This window comes from Rana temporaria, chromosome 4 (genome assembly GCF_905171775.1).
Source record: "Rana temporaria chromosome 4, aRanTem1.1, whole genome shotgun sequence".
NCBI lineage: Eukaryota > Metazoa > Chordata > Amphibia > Anura > Ranidae > Rana > Rana temporaria.
In genome coordinates this window covers 349,513,277-349,535,608 of record NC_053492.1, presented here as the reverse complement: position 1 = coordinate 349,535,608, position 22,332 = coordinate 349,513,277, and the positions used below count along the sequence as shown (strand labels likewise).

At 39.5% G+C, this 22,332-nt stretch overlaps 1 protein-coding gene across 4 annotated transcripts in view; it reads left to right on the top strand.

Moving 5' to 3' along the window:
• The window catches only part of LTBP1 (latent transforming growth factor beta binding protein 1), a 447,138-nt gene that overhangs the window by 325,089 nt on the left and 99,717 nt on the right, over positions 1 to 22,332 (top strand). For all 4 annotated transcript variants that reach the window (XM_040350808.1, XM_040350809.1, XM_040350810.1 and 1 more), the window contains 5 exons: positions 12,936 to 13,118; positions 13,421 to 13,440; positions 14,708 to 14,804; positions 18,761 to 18,859; positions 21,252 to 21,377. In XM_040350808.1, coding sequence (XP_040206742.1) covers positions 12,936 to 13,118; positions 13,421 to 13,440; positions 14,708 to 14,804; positions 18,761 to 18,859; positions 21,252 to 21,377 — 525 coding nt within the window. The remainder of the gene's footprint in view (positions 1 to 12,935; positions 13,119 to 13,420; positions 13,441 to 14,707; positions 14,805 to 18,760; positions 18,860 to 21,251; positions 21,378 to 22,332) is intronic.

Genomic DNA, 22,332 nt, shown 5'->3' with positions numbered 1-22,332 from the left:
TTAGCGGTAACCTCGAGCCACACTTGGGATCGCATTGCAGAGTCCTGGAGCAGTGTACTTACCATGTCACCAGGATCCTGCGATGTCCCCCCACTGTGTCTGTGGGTTGTGTCTTCTGCCCAATGCTCTGTGTGCCGGGCTCCATTCCCAGCGAGCGTCGCGATGCATTGAGACAGAGCCCGGCGGCAAATTCAAAAATTACACAAAACAAAACGCATACAGTACACTGTAATCTTACAGATTACATAACTGTATCAAATGTTTTCACATCCCTTATGTCCCTAGTAGACATGTGCATTCGTTTTCGTCTGAATGAATTTTCATCCGAATTTCAGGTATTTTCATTATCGTTTTAACAAACAATAACAAAAGCACAGAAAACGAAAACCGAAAGATCCGACATAAACAAATGCTTTATTTTCGTTTTTGTTGCGGTCGAATGTGCCTAACCTTAACTCTTAGGCCCCGTACACACGGTCGGACAAAACCGATGAGAATGGACCGAGGTTCAGTTTCATCGGCCCAAACCAACAGTGTGTATAGCCCATTGGTCAGTTTTCCTTCGGTCCAAAATTTTAAAACATGCTTTAAAATCGAACCGATGGACAGCTGCCCGATCGGCCCAAACCGATGGATAGTACAGAAAGCATCGGTTCAAAACCCGTGCATGCTCAGAATCAAGTCGACGCATGCTTGGAAGCATTGAACTTTGTTTTATTCAGCACGTTGTGTGTTTGACGTCACCGCGTTCTGACCCGATCGGTTTTTGGAACAATGGTGTGTACGCACATCAGACCATCAGGCCACTTCAGCGGTGAACCGATGGAAATGGCCCATCGGACCATTCTCATCGGTTTGGAACGACCGTGTGTACGCGGCCTTATTAGTCCAATATTATTTTACATAAAGAGAAAAGATTCGACATTGAGAGAAAAGATTCGACATTATAGAGACATGAAGAAGAGTCGACATAGAGAGAAAAGATTTGACATAGAGAGAAAAGATTTGACATAGAGAGACATGAAGATTCGGCGAAGTAGCTAAAAACATACGATCGCAGCAAGCGGACATTTATGGTGAAATGCTCTGCCCATAGGCTATAGAAGAATTCTAATGTTGGTTGACTAGTAATAATAATTAATAAATATAATTATTATTAGTCATACAACATTAGAATTCTTCTATAGATTGTAGGCGGAACATTAGACCGGAAATGTACGATTGCGGCATCGTACAGTTTCGTTGCTCCGTCGAATCTTTTTTTTTTTTTTTAAAGATTCTGTCAAATCTTCTTAGAACATTCGACAGACACCATAAGCCTTCAATGACAGATTCGACCTTAATTCATTTGGATTTTCGGACGAATGCATTTTTTTAACGAAAAAAAATAAAAACTAATTTCAGGAGTAACTAAATAAATTTATTTTTCGGACGAAAACGAAATTCCGAAACAAAATATTTCAGTGTGCACATCTCTAGTCCCTAGTGATTTGTCCAGTGCCCTGCATGCACCTTTATAATATATATACTGTTCTTTCTGCCTGGAAACTTGAGATTGTTCATAGCAACCAAAAAGTGTCCCTTTGCATCAAAAGTGTTTTTAGACCAGCTAGAAAACAGCTATAGTAAATTATAACACTTGCAGAATTGAAAAATACTCTAAAATCATTATTAGAGGACCTAAAGACAACATAACTTACAAATACACAGACAGAATTCTCACCGCTCCAGGTGAGCCTCGTGATGATCAGGGGTTGTTGAACCACCAGGGTGCTGGCAATGCGGTAATAGCAAAAAAACAAGAGAACAAAAGCTGGACAGCCGCACTCCAAAATTTTTCTTTAAAAGAGATGTCTTTATTTTCAACTGTGCATACAGTCACTGCAAGCCCACAAAAATCAGTATGGCCAACGTTTCGCACTGGCGTCAGTGCTTAGTCATGACTAAGCACTGACGCCAGTGCGAAACGTTGGCCATACTGATTTTTGTGGGCTTGCAGTGACTGTATGCACAGTTGAAAATAAAGACATCTCTTTTAAAGAAAAATTTTGGAGTGCGGCTGTCCAGCTTTTGTTCTTTTGTTTTTTTGCTATAACTTACAAATACCCCACTAAATCAAAAATATAAAACTGTATTGATTTAATAAATAAATAACGCTCTGCATGTGAATGAGGCTGTGGACTTATTTACATGGGCACTGTGGCCTGTACAGTGAGTTAGCATTTTTTTTGTATGTGACTGAAGTTGTGTGTGCGAGCAGCCTATGTTATGGGGATGCAGCAGCTGTATGAACACAGCTACAGGTCCTAATTTGACAGGTGTATGGGTGCAGATGTATGACCCAGACAATGTTTACTATGCTTCAGTTATAAATTAAAACGGTGAGTGATTGGTAGGGATCACTCACTGTGTTCATTCAGAAAAGGAAGGGGCTAGTAAATGTGTTAAGGCTGTCCATCCCAAAATGATACCTGTACTCTTTTGGAACTGAATCTTATTTTTCCCTGACCTTTTTCAAGGCCAGTTTGCAAGCTTTATAAAAAATTAGCTTGGGCAATTGGACACTGCCATGAGAGAAATGTACCACACAAAAAAAAATCTAAAACTGTTATTCATCAGGGAGAGGGCCTTTAAAGGTAGCTTAACCACTTAAGACCCGGACCAAAATGCAGCTAAAGGACCTTGCCCCTTTATGCGATTCGACACTGCGTCGCTTTAACTCACAATTGCGCGGTCGTGCAAAGTGGCTCCCAATCAAAATAGAGCTTTCTTTTGGTGGTATTTGATCACCTCTGCGGTTTTTATTTTTTGCGCTATAAACAAAAATAGAGCGTCAATTTTGAAAAAAATGCAATATTTTTTACTTTTTGCTATAATAAATATCCCCCAAAAATATATTAAAAATATATTTTTTTCCTCAGTTTAGGCCCATACGTATTCTTCTACCTATTTTTGGTAAAAAAAAATCGCAACAAGCGTTTATCGGTTGTTTTTTTGTGCCAAATTTATAGTGTTTACAAAATAGGGGATAGTTTTATTGCATTTTTATTATTATTTTTTTTTTACTACTAATGGTGGCGATCAGCGATTTTTTTCGTGACTGTGACATTATGGCGGACACTTCGGACAATTTTGACACATTTTTGGGACCATTGTCATTTTCACAGCAAAAAATGCATTTAAAATGCATTGTTTATTGTGAAAATGACAATTGCAGTTTGGGAGTTAACCACAGGGGGCGCTGATGGGGTTATGTGTGACCTGAAGTGTATTTACAACTGTAGGGTGTGTGGCTGTAGGTGTGACATCATCGATTGTGTCCCCCTATAAAAGGGATGACACGATCGATGCAGCCGCCACAGTGAAGAATGGGGAGGCCGTGTTTATACACGGGTCTCCCCGTTCTTCAGCTCCGGGGACCGATCGCGGGACTCCAGCGGCGATCGGGTCCGCGAGTGCCGCGGTCCCGGAGCTTCGGACCTGTAGCTACATGTGCCCAGCCTTGCCATTCTGCCGACGTATATGTGCAGGAGGCGGTTCTTAAGTGGTTAAAGGGCAACATTGCACAAAAATGCACAAATCATTTAAGTAACATCCCTGAGGGATTACCTTATGTCAACATCATCAGCTGATGCAGTATTGACTGGACAACATGATTTATGTTGGGTAACATTCTCCACAGTGTTTTATAAATAGATCCCTTCATCTTCACTCAAACCTCCTTTTGCACATGCTTTTGGGCGTGTCAAGCATTGTAAATCTTAATTTTTTCTGGCTATTGAAATGAATGAACACTCAAGCGCTAATGTGTAGAGTTTTTTCTGCGCTTCAGCTCCTCTCCTGAATGCAATGTTATTGTGGCCTTTTTTTCTGCCTGTAAACACTCCCCTTCTAATGTGCCTGAAAATGCCTATGTGTGCATGGACACATAGGCTAACATAGATGTGCGTTTACAAGCAGAAAAAAATGGCAAATGCCTTTTAAAAAGTAGCATGTAGTCTTTAAACTAGCACATAAACTTAAGCCTTGTCCCTCAACTTTACCTTAACATCTAAACCTTGTGCTCACCTCAAGTCTAACCCTAACACTCTTAACACCAAATCTTAAAGTGTTACTAAACCCAGTAATATGAAATTAGTTCATCTGCCCCCCACAGTGCCCACAGCTAATAGATCTTCTTTTTACATTAAAATATTATATACCTTTTTGGATGATCTGTATACCACGGTCAGTGATAAACTGCACAGTTTCTCCAGTGCTGAGAGTTCAGGTAGGAGAAGATTTCCACTGCAGCCTGTATAAATTACCTTTTAGAATTACTTTTAACAATACATTGAGTTTAGATTATGTAGAGCTCTTCCATGGAATAACATTGATAATCCATGCTATAAAAAAAATCATAAGTACCATAACTTACTGTAATTATGTCTTATCACATTATGCAACTACAGTGTATACAAAAACAACATTAAATTTGCGCTTCTTAGTTTTATTGAAAAATCAGGGCTAGAGTAGCTTGTTGTTTTTGGTCACACAGTTAGTTTTCTAAGTTGATTGATTGAAGGTCAAAGTCAGTTAGTGATTGACAAGCGCTCTAAGTGTTATGTTAATGAGTCAGTTGGAGACAGGCTATGGACACAGAGCTGCAGTCACATTTCCACGAGATACAGTTTACCCATTTTATAAGATTAGAACTTTATGTTAAAGCTGAACTTCAGGCAGTGGTAAAATACATAATTTAACACAGCTCTGTATTCATGAATGTGGATAAGTTCAAAAAACTTTTAGATGTGCTTCTTAGCGAACACAATGTACACGAATATGGAAAATAGTAGACACAAACACTCAGGTTGATGTGGATGGACTGGTGTCTTTATTCAACCTTACCAGCTATTTAACATGTTAAAAATGTTTTAAATGTAAGCGGTATCTAATTTTTGATATGGTGTTTGTCTCTTGCAACCCACTGTACAAAAGTAATCAGACAGGGAGAGGAAGAAGCAGAAGCACAGGGAACCCATCAGTTGTGCTGCCGTACTCATGTACTATCAAAGGACATGCTAATAGGACTAGAAAACAGAATACAGTAAAACCTTGGATTGTGAGCATTAGTTCTAGAAACATGCTTGAAATCAAAAGAACTTGAATATCAAAGCAAATTTCCCCATAAGAAATAATTGAAACTTAAATGATTCATTCCACAACCATTTATTTATTCATAGGTCCTTCAGTTTATAGTCCATATAAAAAGATTATAGCAATGTGACCAGGTTGTGTAACCATAAAATGTCCATCCACAAATGGAAGTCTCCACATGGGGATTGAAAGCAAAATCCAGCAGGAGCTGCAGAGTATAAAAGAGAGGTGCCTCTAAGTGTAGCAGCCAATCCCAGATGACGTCCGTGGTGATGAAACACGTTGGTGTGGCTTGCAGATTCAACGCCATCATGCCGTTCCAGATGAGGAAGCACGGAGTATACACAGGCAGGATGTCACATACCTGGTTGGATGCCGAGAGGGCTCCCCTTGCGGCTGAGTACAGTAAACCTCTGAGGTTGGGTACAGAGGGTGTAGTGCCCAGAGAAGCACAGGTTGCCAGATGGGTCCAGGAGAGAAGAGCTGGTGGGTGCCTGAAGAATACTGGAGAATACAGGAAACACCGCTGGGCTGCAGTCTCTTGGCGTGCTCGGTGACACTTGGCAATGTGTGCACAAGGAGCAACAGTGGAAGCCGGCTGGGGATCAAACACTGTGGATCCAGGCAGGAGATGCAGGTTGCAGGAACAGAGACAAGCCAAAGGTCTGGTGTTGGAAAACAGGCAGGAACAGATAACTGAAGCAAAGTCTGTGAAACAAGCCGGGATCAGGTGCTGGAGAAGGTAACAAGTCCGTAAAGCAAGCCAGGGGGTCAAACCAGGAGAGCGGATCAGACAGGTCAGGAACAAGCCGTGTCACAACAGGAAATCCAAACAGCAGTAGTACAGAGACTCGGGAGCTCAGGAAGGCTGACGACAATCCAGCAATTTGGATCAGACAGTGGCAGCCTTTTATAGGCCAGCAGGAGGATTTACCTGTCACATGATGAGCCTATGGCTCCCATTTCTTCAACTGGCAAGATTGCCAGTACTTCTTCTATGGCCATTTCCCTGACAATAGGCCAGCAGGAAGATCCACCTGTCACATGATGTGCCTATGGCGCCCATTTCTTCTACTGGCAAGATTGCCAGTACTTCTTCTATGGCCATTTCCCTGACACAGGAGAAGGAGGTGAAGCCGCTGCACCTCCATTATAGTTGGATCTGTTTACATCGCTATTTATTTCCATGGTCTTGTAAGTGCATAGCTTTTTAGCCCATTAAAATTTACACTTTGGTATTATGCTATGGTTTTCTTCTCTCTTTCTGATCATTTGAGATAAATGGACATCGCCCCAGGCATACCATAGAAGGTCAGGAAGGAGACCTAAAATCCCCACGCTTGCTGAGACCACTATAATAGTGGTCACATTAATAGGATGAGGAGACTGCAACACTACTCCTGGGTGCCTTTTTTTCTGGTGGATGAAGTTCGCTCTATCCTTCTACCTATTTTTTTTGTATGAACATTTGAATAACTTCATAAGGACATCTTTATCCAATGAGGATTGTTTTTTCACTCATCTTATGTAGTGGGACTTTTCTTCTTCATTTCCTTTACCTTTTTTGCACTCACATTCATTTGTGTTACACAATTGTTTTTTCACTTTAATTTGTTATTGTGAGATATAAGTCTCATTATTCACCTTGCTATTATAGCCATATATAATATCTGTTGACAGTCAGAAATGTTTTCAATCCTTTTGAGCGCTGTACCGTATATCCCACATGTATCACAAATTTTTGGTACTGGCAGCTATTAATTTATTGTATAACACTCATTATTGGTGTTTATTATTCACATTTATATTGAGCTCAGTGTTTTCCTTTTGAATTTTTTTATTACGTGTAGCAATAAGTTGCTAAATGTTGTACCTTCCTTAAATGTAACCATATTGCTACACTAAGGCCCCGTACACACGACCGAACATGTCTGCTGAAACTGGTCCGCGGACCAGTTTCAGCAGACATGTTCGGTCGTGTGTACGGCCGATCGGACAGGTTTCCAGCGTACATTTGTCCGCCCGATCGTTTTCGAGCGGACAAATGTTTCTTAGCATGCTAAGAAACATGCCCGCTGGAATCCTGTCCGTCGGACATGTTCGGTCGTCTGTACAGACTCACCGTACATGTCTGACCGGCCGCCATCCCTTGCATGCGTCGAATGACTTTGGCGCATGCGTGGAAGCATTGACCTTTCAGCGTCGCGCACGTCGCCGCGTCATCGCCGACGGCGCAGACACGTCACTGCGCTGTCTGTCCGCGCGGATTGTCTCTCATTTCTGTCTGATGGTGTGTACAACCATCAGACAGAAATCTCCGACCGGACATGTCCGCTGAAAACGATCCGGCGGACCGTTTTCAGCGGACTGTCCGGTCGTGTGTATGAGGCCTTAGAGGCGCTTCTCTTCTCTTTTATACTCAGTTGTGACAGGACGCTACTTGTATATCAAGACCGCTTGTATATCTAGTCACAATTTATTTAAAAATGTTGTTTGTCTCTCAAACCAAGTTACTCTCAAACCAAGTTACTCTCAAACCAAGGTTTTACTGTAATAGAAAGGGGAGCTCATCAGTGTGCTGCTTTTCCTTTCACAGGCTGGAAGTGGGACAAGACCTGCAGACCACCATATTAACTGCAGCAGAGAAAAATTAGATCTTCTGCCCAGGCAGGGTTGTGCTGTGTTGGCAGAACTGTGTAAATCTCAGAACTGGATAGGCAGAGATACAAAACATTTGGCATATAAAACCACACATGTATTTCATCTGTGTATTTTTTTTTTATGCCTGGAGTTCAGTTTTAAGTGTATAATTTAATGCATTCCTTATTAATCCTAGAGACTGTGCACTACAGTTTCTCCTGAAATACTGCTCTGAGTTACGTAGTTAGTGTTATTTAAAGTAGTGATTATTGGAATATGGCATCTGTACTGTGAATCTGGGCAAATCCAAGGAGCCAAGTAGCCAATACTCCTTACTGTTCTATTGACGTCAGTGGAAATATTCTTGTTCCTTCAGTTATTCTTGGCTTCTAAATTGGAGTGACTAGCTTCTGTATCCCAGAACTACTGTATTATATACGAATCCGTTTTGTTATAAAAGGACTAAAAGGAAGGTGTTTGCTGTTGTCCAAATTAAAAGTTTGGTTGCATGCACTTAAAAAGACAATCTATCATTTAATAGAGCTATCGGACATGTCTAGTGCATACAGGAAGCCCAATTTAAAATTTGAAAAATTACAATCAGTTTTTATTATTTCAGTTTTGATTATAATGTATTTCCATATATTTGCCCAGGACTTGAATACAATTCTAGATGCAAGATGACATTACTCTTGGGCTTCCCGTTACTTTTCTGATTGAAAATAATTTGATAGCAAAACAAAGTCTTTGAAAGAATGCACTGGGGGTAGATTATGTTGGAGGGTTTGACTTTGCTGAGGCTGCACCTTTAACCCTATCACTTAGGCATAACTGGAACTTTGAGGTATACTGTACATGTGTGCGGTGCAAGGCTTCAAAGGACACCGCTTCGTATGTATGTTCATCATAAACTCCCTCAAGCATATAAATAATGTGTGGAGGTTTGCGAGATTCTCTGCCAAGCTTCAGTAGTGTTGACAATTGGACCTGCTAGGCAGCAGAAAGAGTTACCAGCGGTAGTTCCATTACAATATGCATCATGCATTTATAGGCACTTTCCCAAGCAACTTCATTATAACTTTATTGTGCAGTGATTTTGGTGTTCAGAAAAATTGTATGAATAACTTGTATTGAAAAAAAGGATGGTGAAATATTACAGACTTATGTGTCCAGCACATACTATCACTATACAGTGGGGAAAAAAGTATTTTACCCCCTGCTGATTTTGTACGTTTGCCCACTGACAAAGAAATGATCCATCTTTCATTTTAATGGTAGGTTTATTTTAACAGTGAGAGACCGAATAACCACAAAAATATCCAGAAAAACATATTTCAAAAAGTTATAAATTGATTTGCATTTTAATGAGTGAAATAAATATTTGACTCCTTCACAAAACACGACTAGTAGTTGGTGGCAAAACCCTTGTTGGCAATCACAAAGGTCAGACGTTTCTTGTAGTTGGCCACCAGGTTTGCACATCTTAGGAGGGATTTTGTCCCACTCCTCTTTGCAGATTCTCTCATTAAGTTTTCGGGGCTGACGTTAAGTAACTCGAACCTTCAGCTCCTTCCACATATTTTTTATGGGATTAAGGTCTGGAGACTGGCTAGGCCACTCCAGGACTTTAATGTGCTTCTTGGGTCATTGTCATGCTGGAATACCCATCCACGACCCATTTCATTTTGCCCTGACTGAGCCCTGGTTCTCACCCAAGATTTGACGGAACATGGCCCCGTTCATCGTCCCTTTGATGCGGTAAAGTTGTCCTGTCCCCTTTGCTGAAAAACACCCCCAAAGCATAATGTTTCCACCTCCATGTTTGACGGTGGGGATGGTGTTCTTGGGGTCAGAGGCAGCATTCCTCCTCCTCCAAACACAGTGAGTTGAGTTGATGCCAAAGAGCTTGATTTTGGTCTCATCTGAACACAACACTGAATCATTCAGATGTTTATTAGCAAACTTCAGACAGGCCTGTACATGTGCTTTCTTGATCTGGGGTACCTTGCGGGTGCTGCAGGATTTCAGTCCTTCACAGCATAGTGTTTTTTTGGTGACTATGCTGCCTTGAGATCATTGACAAGAATCTCCCGTGTAGTTCTGGGCTAATTCCTCGCCAATCCCATGATCATTAAAACTTCACAAGGTGAGATCTTGCATGGAGCCCCAGACCGAGGTTGACAGTTATTTTGGGTTTCTTCCAGTGGCGAATAATCGCAACAACTGTGGTCACCCTCTCACCAAGCTGCTTGGTAATGGTCTTGTAGCCCATTCTAGCCTCTTGTAGGTCTAGTCCCTGACATCCTTGGACAGCTCTTTGGTCTTGGCCAAGTTGGAGAGATTGGAATCTGATTGATTGCTTATGTGGACAGGTGTTTTTTATACAGGTAACAAGCTGAGATTAGGAGCACTCCCTTTAAGAGTGCTCCTAATCTCTGCTTGTTACCTGTATATAAGACACCTGGGAGCCAGAAATCGTGCTGATTTATAGGGGATCAAATATGTATTTCGACATGACATGAGGGGGGGGAATTAAAGGAATTTTGGGACTTTAAATAAGGCATGGGACTTGTAGGTGTCATGTCTCCATCCCTGTATAGCGATTGAGTTGAAAGGAAGGTTGGGACTTTGTGTGAAAAATGCACCTAAATGAGTGATAACAGACAATGAGTGTCTGACCAGTAGAATGCGTGTTAAAGCTGAACTAGCTGAATCTCTGTACTCCACACACAGAACAATAATACATAATAATGATATTTATTTCATATATATATATATACATATAATAAATTATAGCATACAAGCATTGCAGTACTTGGTAATAGTATACAAACAGTCAGGCAGATTAATCCATATAACACATGATAGCTATATACATGTCATGATTGTTACAGCATAATACATTTGAAAATTGTGAAATGATCCCATGTATTACATATTGATAGCATCGGAATAGCTTGACGCGTTTCGTGCAACTGCACTCTTCAGGAGCTGATGCTAGTGTGTATCTGAAATTAATAAAATAGACTGTTGGTACAGGGTCTAAAATGAGCTGGTGGGTGTGTATAAAAAGGGGGGAGAAGTTATACACACTAGCATCAGCTCCTGAAGAGTGCAGTTGCACCAAACGCGTCTATTCCGATGCTATCAATATTTACTACATGGGATCATTTCACGATTTTCAAATGTATTATGCTGTAACAATCATGACATGTATATAGCTATCATGTGTTATATGGATTAATCTGCCTGACTGTTTGTATACTATTACCAAGTACTGCAATGCTTTTATACTATAATTTATTATATGTATATATATGAAATAAATATCATTATTATGTATTATTGTTCTGTGTGCTGAGTACAGAGATTCAGCTAGTACAGCTTTAACATGCATTCTACTGGTCAGACACTCATTGTCCGTTATCACTCATTTAGGTGCATGTTTCACACAAAGTCCCAACCTTCCTTTCAACTCAACAAATATGTATTTCACTCATTTAAAATGCAAATCAATTTATAACCTTTTTTAAATGCGTTTTTCTGGATATTTGTGTTGTTATTCTTTCTCTAACTGGTAAAATAAACCGACCATTAAAATTATAGACTGATAATTTCTTTGTCAGTGAGCAAACGTACAAAATCAGCAGGAGTATCAAATACTTTTTTCCCTCACTGTATACACAGGTGGACGTGGTCATTATTTGACCAGTTTTTCCATTCTGATTGATCACTGTCCAAGGAGATCACAGTTACATGGGGTAGTAGTTTGCTTTCTGTACTTTCTTATTTTTTCTAAAACTTTATCATTTGATTTGCTTTAGTTCTACATTAGCTTTAGGCTTAAACAATTTCATCCCAAATATGACTGTAATAATTAAGATTTTAGGGCCATATGGTCTGCTGTGTTTTTGTTATTAGCCCTTCTAGCTAAGCAGTAATGAATTATGTTGTGTAACATTCGTTAGGTATGCAACTTTGCAACTTTGTACTTACTTTTTAGCAGTTAAATGTTCTGTACTGTATTTTTTTACTTTGTTTGAGTGCAGTGATATGTTTAGAACTTGTGTTAGCATGCATGTACTAATCAAAAGAAAGTTATGTTTACTTCCACTATATAATGAATTTCTTTTGAAATGAAAATTATTTTTCCTGCGTTTGTTAAAATAGAACAATCCGGCATGAGACATTATGTGATATTTATATTTTCATAGCATATGCTTGATGGACCATTTGAACAAATATACATCCTCTTTATATTGGGCTTGTTGTAAAATGGTTGTTGCAAGTAAGGGAAATGTATTTTACTTATTGTATACAGTTTGCTTACTGATGATTTACAGATACAATTTAGCTGGCCTTTTTAGTTTACATTCCAGTTTTTGTCATAGGGGAAATGTTGATAAAACCCATTGGCAAAGGTAAGAAAAAAATAGAATGGATGTTCTAGTTTCTGGCAATTGCATGCCATCTAAAATACACCACATATCAGCCCATCACATTTCTTTACAGCAATCTAGTAAAGTCTAAAGCCCCATACACACTATCAGTTTTCCTGATGGTTTTCTCTTCAGGTTTACCAAAACCGTCTAATATGAGGTAAAACCTTAAGCGTTTCAATTTGAATGCAATCAGGCAGGTCCTTGTACTACATGGTTTTGGTAAACCTGAAGAGAAAACCAGCAGGAAAACTGATAGTGTGTATGGGGCTTTAGTCAGGAACATTGACTGGAATGAATTCAGAATCTTTGCTATGCTGAACTGGGAATTCAATGCTCTGGAAGTTTACAGCATATAATTTCACTGAATGACATCACTTTTTTATTCCTTTCTTTATGGTAAATTCTTGTGCTTGTCATCTGACAACAGTGAGGGTGCAGTAGACATGCTTGATCCATCAATATATATATATATATATATATATATATATATATATATATATATATATATATATATATATATATATATTTACATATTTTCAACGTCTAACATGAACTAAGAGGGCCAAACCCCAACCAATGCCACTATACACATTACATTCTAGTGTTCAGAGCAGTACATTACACATATGATTATTAGGAGGCATTCTTAGTGCCTCACCAAAACACTTAGTCCACCATAGTGATTATGTACTGTATACTTTTCTCTCTTTATTAAAGCTGCTTTCAAGGAAATCTGTCCAGGTGGCATGGGCTACACGCTTCGAGTTCCAGCACCTTTTAGACCATTTACTGTGCAACCTCCAGTCAGGACAACACTTCAAGCAATCATAACAAAAGAAGAACCGGTAGAAGCTCTGTCTGTTTCCCAGAAAAACGCTCCAGATCACAATGGAAGAGAAGGTAAGTGAGGATATGTACATTTGTATATTCACACAATCCTAATGAAAATGTGTAATCGTCTACTAAATGGATATTTTGAAAATATTAAGCCCTTATCTTGGCATTTTTCAAGTCTGTAAGATACTTCAAATAGCTTACTTTTGCATTTTTCATTCATCAACATAAAATTCAGATTGAAGTCTAGTATTACATACTATTTCTATTTTGATTATTTAGTTATTGTGCTTTGGTATTGTATTTAGATTTTATGCTACTTTATCTAGTGTGTTTATTAAATGTATTTCATTTTATCCTTCTCACAGGTTTTGCTACAACAGATCAGGTAATGATCTCAGAATCTTTTATAATTTATTCCCATAAACAATTAGGTGATTTAATGGTTCACATGAGTATCTGAATTGTTTTGTATTAACTTTTTTTTTTTTTTTTTTTATTATACACCAGTGTGGGTAAAAAGATTATAATATTAAAGTAGTATGGTCATGTTTTGTCACATTTTTGAGGTTGTGTCCGATATGTGCAAAAAGAGATCACACAAATACTTAAAAGTATAACATTTATTAAAAGTAATGACAGAAAAGATGCTGTTTCCACCATGGGTCCCGTTTGCTGTTATGCAACATGGCCAGATGATCCGATCAGATGCTTGCATGGTTGCAAGCTCTGGTGTGGGACAAACCTATTCCAGTTTGGGCTGTGGTATTTAGAATTGTGTATAAGAGGTCTACAACCCCCAAGCCAACTCCCTTTGCAATATGGATCCTCAAGGACTTGTTCAGTCCTTTGAAATAAGGTAAAACTATGCTTATGTCCTTATATGGCCTCCTTAACCACAATATTAGAGGCTTTATTCGATATTTGTGAGGTAAACCATGAAATATGCAATTTCCCTATCAGGCCATTAAAATCACAGGTGCCTCTTCAATTAATTCTGATGGCACTAAATGAGTCAATGTTTTGATATTTTAAAAAGTATTTACAGATTAGGAGGTTGAATTATAAAGAGTTTGTATTTGGGTAATTTGCCCAATGCAAGTGCATGTACATTAGTTCTGCGCAAATAGAGCACAGAGAACATTTTAGCAGACTATGCTGTGCTGTTTGAATGTAAATCACTGATTTAAAGCTGTTCTCCAGGTGTTCTGTCACTTTAAATAGTTTGGACCAAGCTGGTCCGAACAAACTGTTCCCTTCACTAAATGTTGCACTGGCTCTAAACACTGTATGAACTGTATGTAGCTTCAGCTGGGTATTGGCTGTGAGACAACTTCCCGGCTCACACTCAAAACAAAAAGATCAGTCATTAATTCTTATGCAGCTTTGTATTCTGGGAATGAATACACAGCTTCCTCTGATTGGCTAAGTTGGAGATCATGATGTCATCAGCCCATCTCTTCGTCTCAGCCATATGGAGGAATTTTTGTATTCATTTACTGTAGATTTATGACACAGCTATGCCAGATACATGGATTCTCTAAAAGCAGTTGTTATTTAAAATATGGAGTAGGTCTTGAATTAGTAGAGTTATCAACAAGACTTCACAATATTATTCTGTGCTGTACTTATTATGTTTATTTGTCCTTTCTAAGTATCTTGGACCTGGATTTGATAAACGGCCAGTGAATGAGGGGCAACCTCAGCTGTCATCTGAAATTGAAACAATAAACTTAGATTCTCTGTACCCAGGTAAAACATGACCGCAAAGACTTGTGCATGAAGTGCTCTGTCTGCTTTAATGTCTGTGCTTTTGGACTGCTTGAAAACTAGAAGAGAACAAGGCTTGTCTTTTTAGGCAATGAACACACTGAAAGAGGTTTGGTTTCATGCAGAAAATGATAAAGCAAGCCAATAGCTAAATTCACATTCAAAATATGTATGAGAACTACTTTCCCTAAAAATAAAATTGTATCCACTCTTGAGAATCTCAGATATTTGCCACACTGAATGGCCATATGTGTACATAGTTTTGTGTCACCTACCTGCTCACTGAACACTAAATCAGCAGTGAGATGTTGCCGATTTGATTTTTAGTTATCAGGAAAGTGCACAGGGGCATCAAAAATGGCCGCTTAAAGCATCAGTGAACCAAGGCACAATCCTATGCAGCTGACATGCTGTTCTTTAAAGGCATTGTGCACTTTCACATGTTTTTGTTGTTTTCACTAGGTATTATTGTAGTTATGTTTCCTGTGTCATGTGTTTGCCTTACTTTGTAATGATGGGTTCACATGTTGTGGTTGCAGTTTGTAGTGTCATGGTTCATCGATTCTCCTATGTACAGTTGTGCTCATAAGTTTACATACCCTGGCAGAATTTATGATTTCTTGGCCTTTTTTCAGAGAATATGAATGATAACACACAAACATTTCTTTCACTCCTGGTTAGTGTTTGATAATAAATGGCTTCAGCCAATCAACTGCGTCTGCGTTTACTCTTTTTAAGTCATAATGACAACAGAAACTATCCAAATGACCCTGATCAAAAGTTTACATACCCCATTACTTTATACCGTTTATTGCCTCCTTTAACATCAATGACAGCTTGAAGTCTTTTGTAGTATTTGTGGATGAGGCTCTTTATCTTCTCAGGTGGTAAAGCTGCCCATTCTTCTTGGCAAAAAGCCTCCAGTTCCTGTAAATTCTTGGGCTGTCTTGCATGAACTGCACGTTTTGAGATCTCCCCAGAGTGGCTCAATGATATTGAGGTCAGGAGACTGAGATGGCCACTCCAGAACCTTCACTTTATTCTGCTGTAGCCAACGACAGGTCAACTTGGCCTTGTTTTGGATCATTGTCATGTTGGAATGTCCAAGTACGTCCAATGCACAGCTTCCTGGCTGATAAATTCAAATTTTCCTCCAGTTTTTTGTGATAACATACTGCAATTATCTTGCCATCAATTTTGACCAAATTTCCTGTGCCTTTGTAGTTCACAAATCTAAAAACATTAGCGATCCACCTCTGTGTTTCACAGTAGGAATGGTGTACCTTTCATCATAGGCCTTGTTGACTCCTCTCCAAATGTAGCGTTTATGGTTGTGGCCAAAAAGCTAAATTTTGGTCTCTTCACTCCAAATGACTTTGTGCCAGAATGTTTGAGGCTTGTCTCTGTGCTGTTTGGCGTATTGTAAGCGGGATACTTAAACTTATGAGCACAACTGTACATGTATTCATTCACATACCTTGTCCTTATTCACTAAAAAGACAAGAAACTTATTGTTCTAGGTCATGCAAGATGCAGTGCAGGCCTTGCTATTTCCTCTGTGTTGCATCACAAATGTGGGAGTACTAATGTAATAAATAAAAACACATCTCATCCAACATAAAGACCTCTCTGTGAATGCTCTGCTTCAATGTGGCTTTGTCACATCTAATTACTGCACCTGCACTAGTGCTAGACTGAGAGCCCTGTGAATTGTGCGATATTTTGTTTCTTCACAGAGAGTGTCAGTTCTTATGCCGCGTACACACGATCAGTCCATCCGATGCGAACGGACCGATGGACCGTTTTCATCGGTTAACCGATGAAGCTGACTGATGGTCCGTCATGCCCACACACCATCGGTTAAAAAAACGATCGTGTCAGAACGCCGCGACGTAAAACACAACGACGTGCTGAAAAAAACGAAGTTCGATGCGTCCAAGTATGCATCGACTTGATTCTGAGCATGCGTGGATTTATAACCGATGGTTGTGCCTACTAACGATCGTTTTTTTCCCATCGGTTAGGAATCCATCGGTTAAATTAAAAGCAAGTTTGCTTTTTTTTAACCAATGGTTAAATACCCTATGGGGCCCACACACAATCGGTTTTGACCGATGAAAACGGTCCATCAGACCGTTGTCCTCTGTTTAACCTATCGTGTGTACGACTCCTTAGACTGCAGACAAAGGTCACGCATTGACCTGTACAGTGCCCTATCACATGTCTCATGTTTAAACACAAACAGAAACTTCTGACACCGGAATGTATGTACTTTGGGCTGTGTGTACAGGCTGTGACGCCATGAAATGACATGATCATTGCACATCTTATGCAGGTGAAAAGCTGCAGGCAGGAAGGTTTATAATGTCTTTACATGTGTGTGTGTGTGTGTGTGTGTGTGTGTGTGTTTTAAATATGTTCCCTTATTTTATAAACTTTAAGCATTTGTTACCCCAACACTTGATATTCCTGATGTGTGCCATCTGCACCATGTACTTTTTTGAGAAAGCATCTTGTTCACTTTGTATTTCTTCCTTTGTGTGAAATCCCTGGTGTTCTTGCCAGTCCCTATGTTTTTCTATTAAAAAATTACTAACCACATCGTGGTCAGTTGTCTAACTATGCTGGATAATCAGTGTACTCTCCTTCAATGATTAGACTTGTCCTGACATGCCCCCACTGCACAGAGATCCATACAGGAAGCTTAGTGTACTGCTGCTTTACCTCCCCAGCTCTTATGCAGCTGAGAACAGAGGGAATGTAATCACTTAAAAAAAAAAAAAACATTATAAATACCCCCTTTCTTTTTTTTTCAATATCTATACAAAAATGTTTTGTCTTTTATTTCTATTTTAAACTGAATAGGTTGTTTTACAAGGTGATTGTTTAAGAAAACTGATCCTGAGAGAAATATCAGTGTTGGCATCTTCATAAAAATGTTAGTTTCCTGGCTGTCACGCTAATTCATTGCCTTCAGTGCTTATTGAGTAACTGACCTGGAACAGGTTTGCAGAGTAGGAATTGAGGCCCAGATTCACAAAAGATATACGACGGCATATCTCCTGATACGCCGTCGTATCTCTGTTTTAGGGTCTTCCTAACTATGCGACTGATTCATAGAATCAGTTACGCATAGTTAGCCCTAAGATCCGACAGGTGTAATTGAATTACACTGTCGGACCTTAGGATGCAATACCTCGGCCGCCGCTGGGGGGAGTTTGCGTCATAAACCAGCGTCGGGTATGCAAATTAGTAGTTACGGCGATCCACAACGGTTTTTCACGTTCGCTACGTCGCTGCTAGTCTAGTTTCCCGTCGCAAAGTTAGTCGTCGTTTTAGCTGCCCTAACTTTACACAGCACACGTATGTGCTGTATAAAGTATGGCCGTCGTTCCCGCGCCGAAATTTAAATTTTTTTTGTTCTTGCGTAAGACGTCCGGGAATACGAAAGTACGCTACGCACGTCGCCGTTCGAAAAAATGATGTCACTTTGCGCAAAGCACGGCGGGAATTTCAAAACGGAGCATGCGCAGTAGGTCCGGCGCGGGAGCGCGCCTAATTTAAATGGCACACGCCCCTTTGAATTACGTGGGCTTACGCCGGAGGCCGCCGGCGTAAGTTTTCATGCAAGTGCTTTGTGAATCAGGCACTTGCGATGAAAACTTGCGGCGGTGTGACGTATCTACGATACGTTACGCCGCCGCGATTCTACGTGAATCTGGCCCTGACTTCTTTCTCACTGGTGCATGCTTTCCCTGACTTGGTAACACAGAAACTGGTAAAAAGAAACAGTCAAACAACATACATTTTGAAATGGTAGCTGTGTGTGGCCAGTATTCTACAAATGGATGTAAACTTTGCTTTTTTGAGCAGAAATTCTAACATTATGTATACAGATATTTGATTTCCTTATAATATTATTTTATTGCATTTTGCAGTTGTTGTTGAGAAGTCATCCCCGCCTGTACCTGTAGAAATAGCCCCTGATGTCTCAAAGTCAAGTGCCAGTCAAGTTATTGCTCCAACTCAAGTTACAGGTAAGTGGTAATTGTTGATCTAAACTCTTAATTTACGTATATGTAAATTCAAAGTGTAAAAAAAAGTTCTAAAGATTTGCATATATCATAATAACAGTTATCATTTTTTTTTATTTAAAAGCGCTATTTTCCTCCTCTGTGCAATTTAGTGAAGCAGTTCCAGCATCCTAATACATATTAATATACTTAAGAAAGTACAACACCCTTTTGTTATGTGGTTTAATTGAAAACACATTGCTATTTTATTTCTCTTGATTTTAAATCCAAACTTACGCAATGCTTATGGCACTCTCCAATGGGTGCCACAGCTACATATAATTTTATAGGATTATGTTGGATGACATTGACTTGTTTTGAGTAATGTGAATAAATCCTTATGGAATCCATAACACCCTTTTGCTCATGGTCCATGTGTTGAGTTTTCATGTTTTGTTAAAGCAGAACTTTATCCATAACAACTAGATAAAAATTATGTATGTTAATTAGGTTCTTTAGCAAGGAACATGCATTCCATATGTAATAATTATGCTACCAAAATTAGTGTGTGCTGTAATTTGCTTCCAGCATTTTTCCTGTTTATTCCTGCTGGAGGCTGCCATTTTGCTGAAGCCCAGAGTTCATGACCAGCAGTATATCATAAAGGGGAACTAAACCCATCAATTTAACGGTTTAAAAAATAGCAATTCCAGGATTGTACCTAACTGTCATAACTAATCACACATGCAGCACCATAGCAGTTTTAGATCAAACAGGAGCAGCTTCCTTGTGTGTAAAAGATAGGAGGGTTTAGTTCTGCTTTAAGGCTGTCAGCAGATTGGCCTGTACAAATTCGGCTGTGCCTAAAAATGGGGAGCAAGTGAGCATGTGCAGAGCAGGGTGAGACAGTGTATTATTGGATTTTAAACAGTTTAGGCACTTATTTTTAATGTTTTACATAACTATACCTGCAAAATGGGCCAGCCTAAAGTGATCTAGCAGGACTTAATTTTGTGACTAAAGTTCCACTTTAAAGTACCTAAAGTAACTAAAGGCATAACTTTTTTTATGTTTGGCTAGAGTGGAGATGGATTAAACCCCCGTCAGTCTTTTATGGCCCCATTAAGGATTCACCCTCTCTTTTTCTGAGGTTGTCCCCAGAAAAGTAATAGTGGGGATATCTTCCAATGGGGACACTAGTTCTGGCGAGCTGGGGGCCCAAGAACTTCCCTTACGTTGCATGGTTTTCCTCTCACTTCCTGTTTGGCTATGGGACAGGAAGTGAAGGTAAATCTCTGCAATGGGACACAGATGGTGAAACAAATCTCACAGGGTACACCCCTGTGAGATTTGTTTCACTATCTGTGTCCCTCTTGCTCTATAGGCAAATTCTTTTTTTTTCCATTTTAGTTCTACTTTAAGTCATCTTAGTTAGACTGCCAAATGTGTTCTGTTTGGCTGTGTGTTCTATAAATGGAGCACAAATATTTGTGACAACTAAGAATCTCATGCAGGTAAGTGCCACCCATAACAGAACAAAACATGGAGAAAATAGGTAATTGATCAACCAGCCCCATTTATACCTACAATGTGACACCTTGCATGAAACAATGAGGTTGGTTTTCTTAAGGAAAATAGGCTGTTCACTTTGCAAAGTAAATTTAATTTTGCAAAGGATATTTGCAAGGAAAGAGACAGCATTTTTGCTTGCACGTGATTGGGTGATTGAAGTCAGCAAAGCTTCACCTCATTCACTAAGCTCTGGGGGAAATTCTCTTTCAAAGTGCAATTTCCCTTGCAAAGCGAATACCCAGTTTAGTAAATCTACCCCATTACATAAAAGCTAAATGGTAATTGTGAGGCCCCGTACACCCGGTCGGACCGAACCGATGAGAGCGAACCGAAGTATTCAGTTTCAGTTTCATCAGACCAAACCGACTGTGTGTATAGGCCATCGGTCTGTTTTCCTTCGGTCCAAAATTTTAAAGCATGCATCAAAACCGAACCGATGGACCTCTGCCCCATCGGACCAAACCGATGGTTAGTACAGAAAAGCATCGGTTCAAAACCCGCGCATTCTCAGAATCAAGTCGACACATGCTTGGAAGCATTGAACTTCGTTTTATTCAGCACGTCGTGTGTTTGACGTCACCGCGTTCTGACCCGATCGGATTTTGGACTGACGGTGTGTACACATATCAGGCCGTACGACCACTTCAGAGGTGAATCGATGAAAACGGTCCAACAGACCAGTCACATCGGTTTGGTCCGACCGTGTGTACAAGGCCTAAGACTAATGAAGTGCCATAAGCACTTTATCGAGATGGTCTATAATACAGGAAACAATGAAAAAATGCAGTAACCAAATCATTAAAATGCATTTGCAGCTTTAACCTTTCCATGCTTAATTTTGCAGAAGTCAATGAGTGTATAGTGGATCCTGATATCTGTGGGGAAGGATTCTGTGTCAACTTACCTATAGGATACATGTGTGTCTGTCATGAAGGGTATAAGCAGAATAACAATCAGACCAAATGTGTGGGTAAGACACTTCTACAATCACTGCATCTTCAAATGAACTGTGTTCATGAGTGTATCCATCCATATGGGCCCCTTCTGTGCAGAACATTTATTTATAAGGGCCTATAAGGAAATATATGTAAAGAGAATATAATGGCAATGATCTCCAGATCTCCAAAGTCTCCCAAAATATGTCCCCAGTCTCGCACTGCCTTCTTCTGCATATTCCTGATCACCAACCACACCTCTCTGCACTCTTTGTACATCTCATAAACTATATCTATAGTTTTGACAATCTTCTGTAGCATTACTGAATATTTTGAGCAACCTTTTGGTGGTGTCAAATGCCACATTTGAAACCGTATGTATCTAGTAAGTATTTCTAGTAATTATCTAGCAGCCACTGTTGTAAATTCTACTTTATAGAGTTGCATTGTTTAGAAATCTCATAGGCATATTCATTTTTGAGATCATGCCATTTACATTGGAATACCATGAAAACGTATAGCTATCGTTTACCATTAAAGGAAATCTGTCATAAGACAAGCTTATGCTATATAGCTCTGCTATACTATTCTTCTGAAAATGCTAATTGTCTGACTATTACATTGCTCTTTTAGATTCAATACTTTGAATCAATGGCCTGGAAAGTATGCAAACTGATTTTTATAACTTCCTTGATTTGCATACTTTTTTGGGGTCAATGACTTAAACTATAAAGCCTCGTACACACGACCGAGAAACTCGACGGGCGAAACACATAGTTTTCCTCGTCGAGTTCCTTGTTAGGCTGTCGAGGAACTCGACAAGCCAATTTTCTCCATTCCCGTCAAGGAAATAGAGAACATGCTCTCTTTTTGGCTCGTCGAGTTTCTCGACAGTTTCCTCAACGAAAATGTACACACGAACGGTTTCCTCAGCAAAAAAATATCTCCCAGCAAGTTTCTTGCTGGTTTTTGCCGAGAAACTCGGTCGTG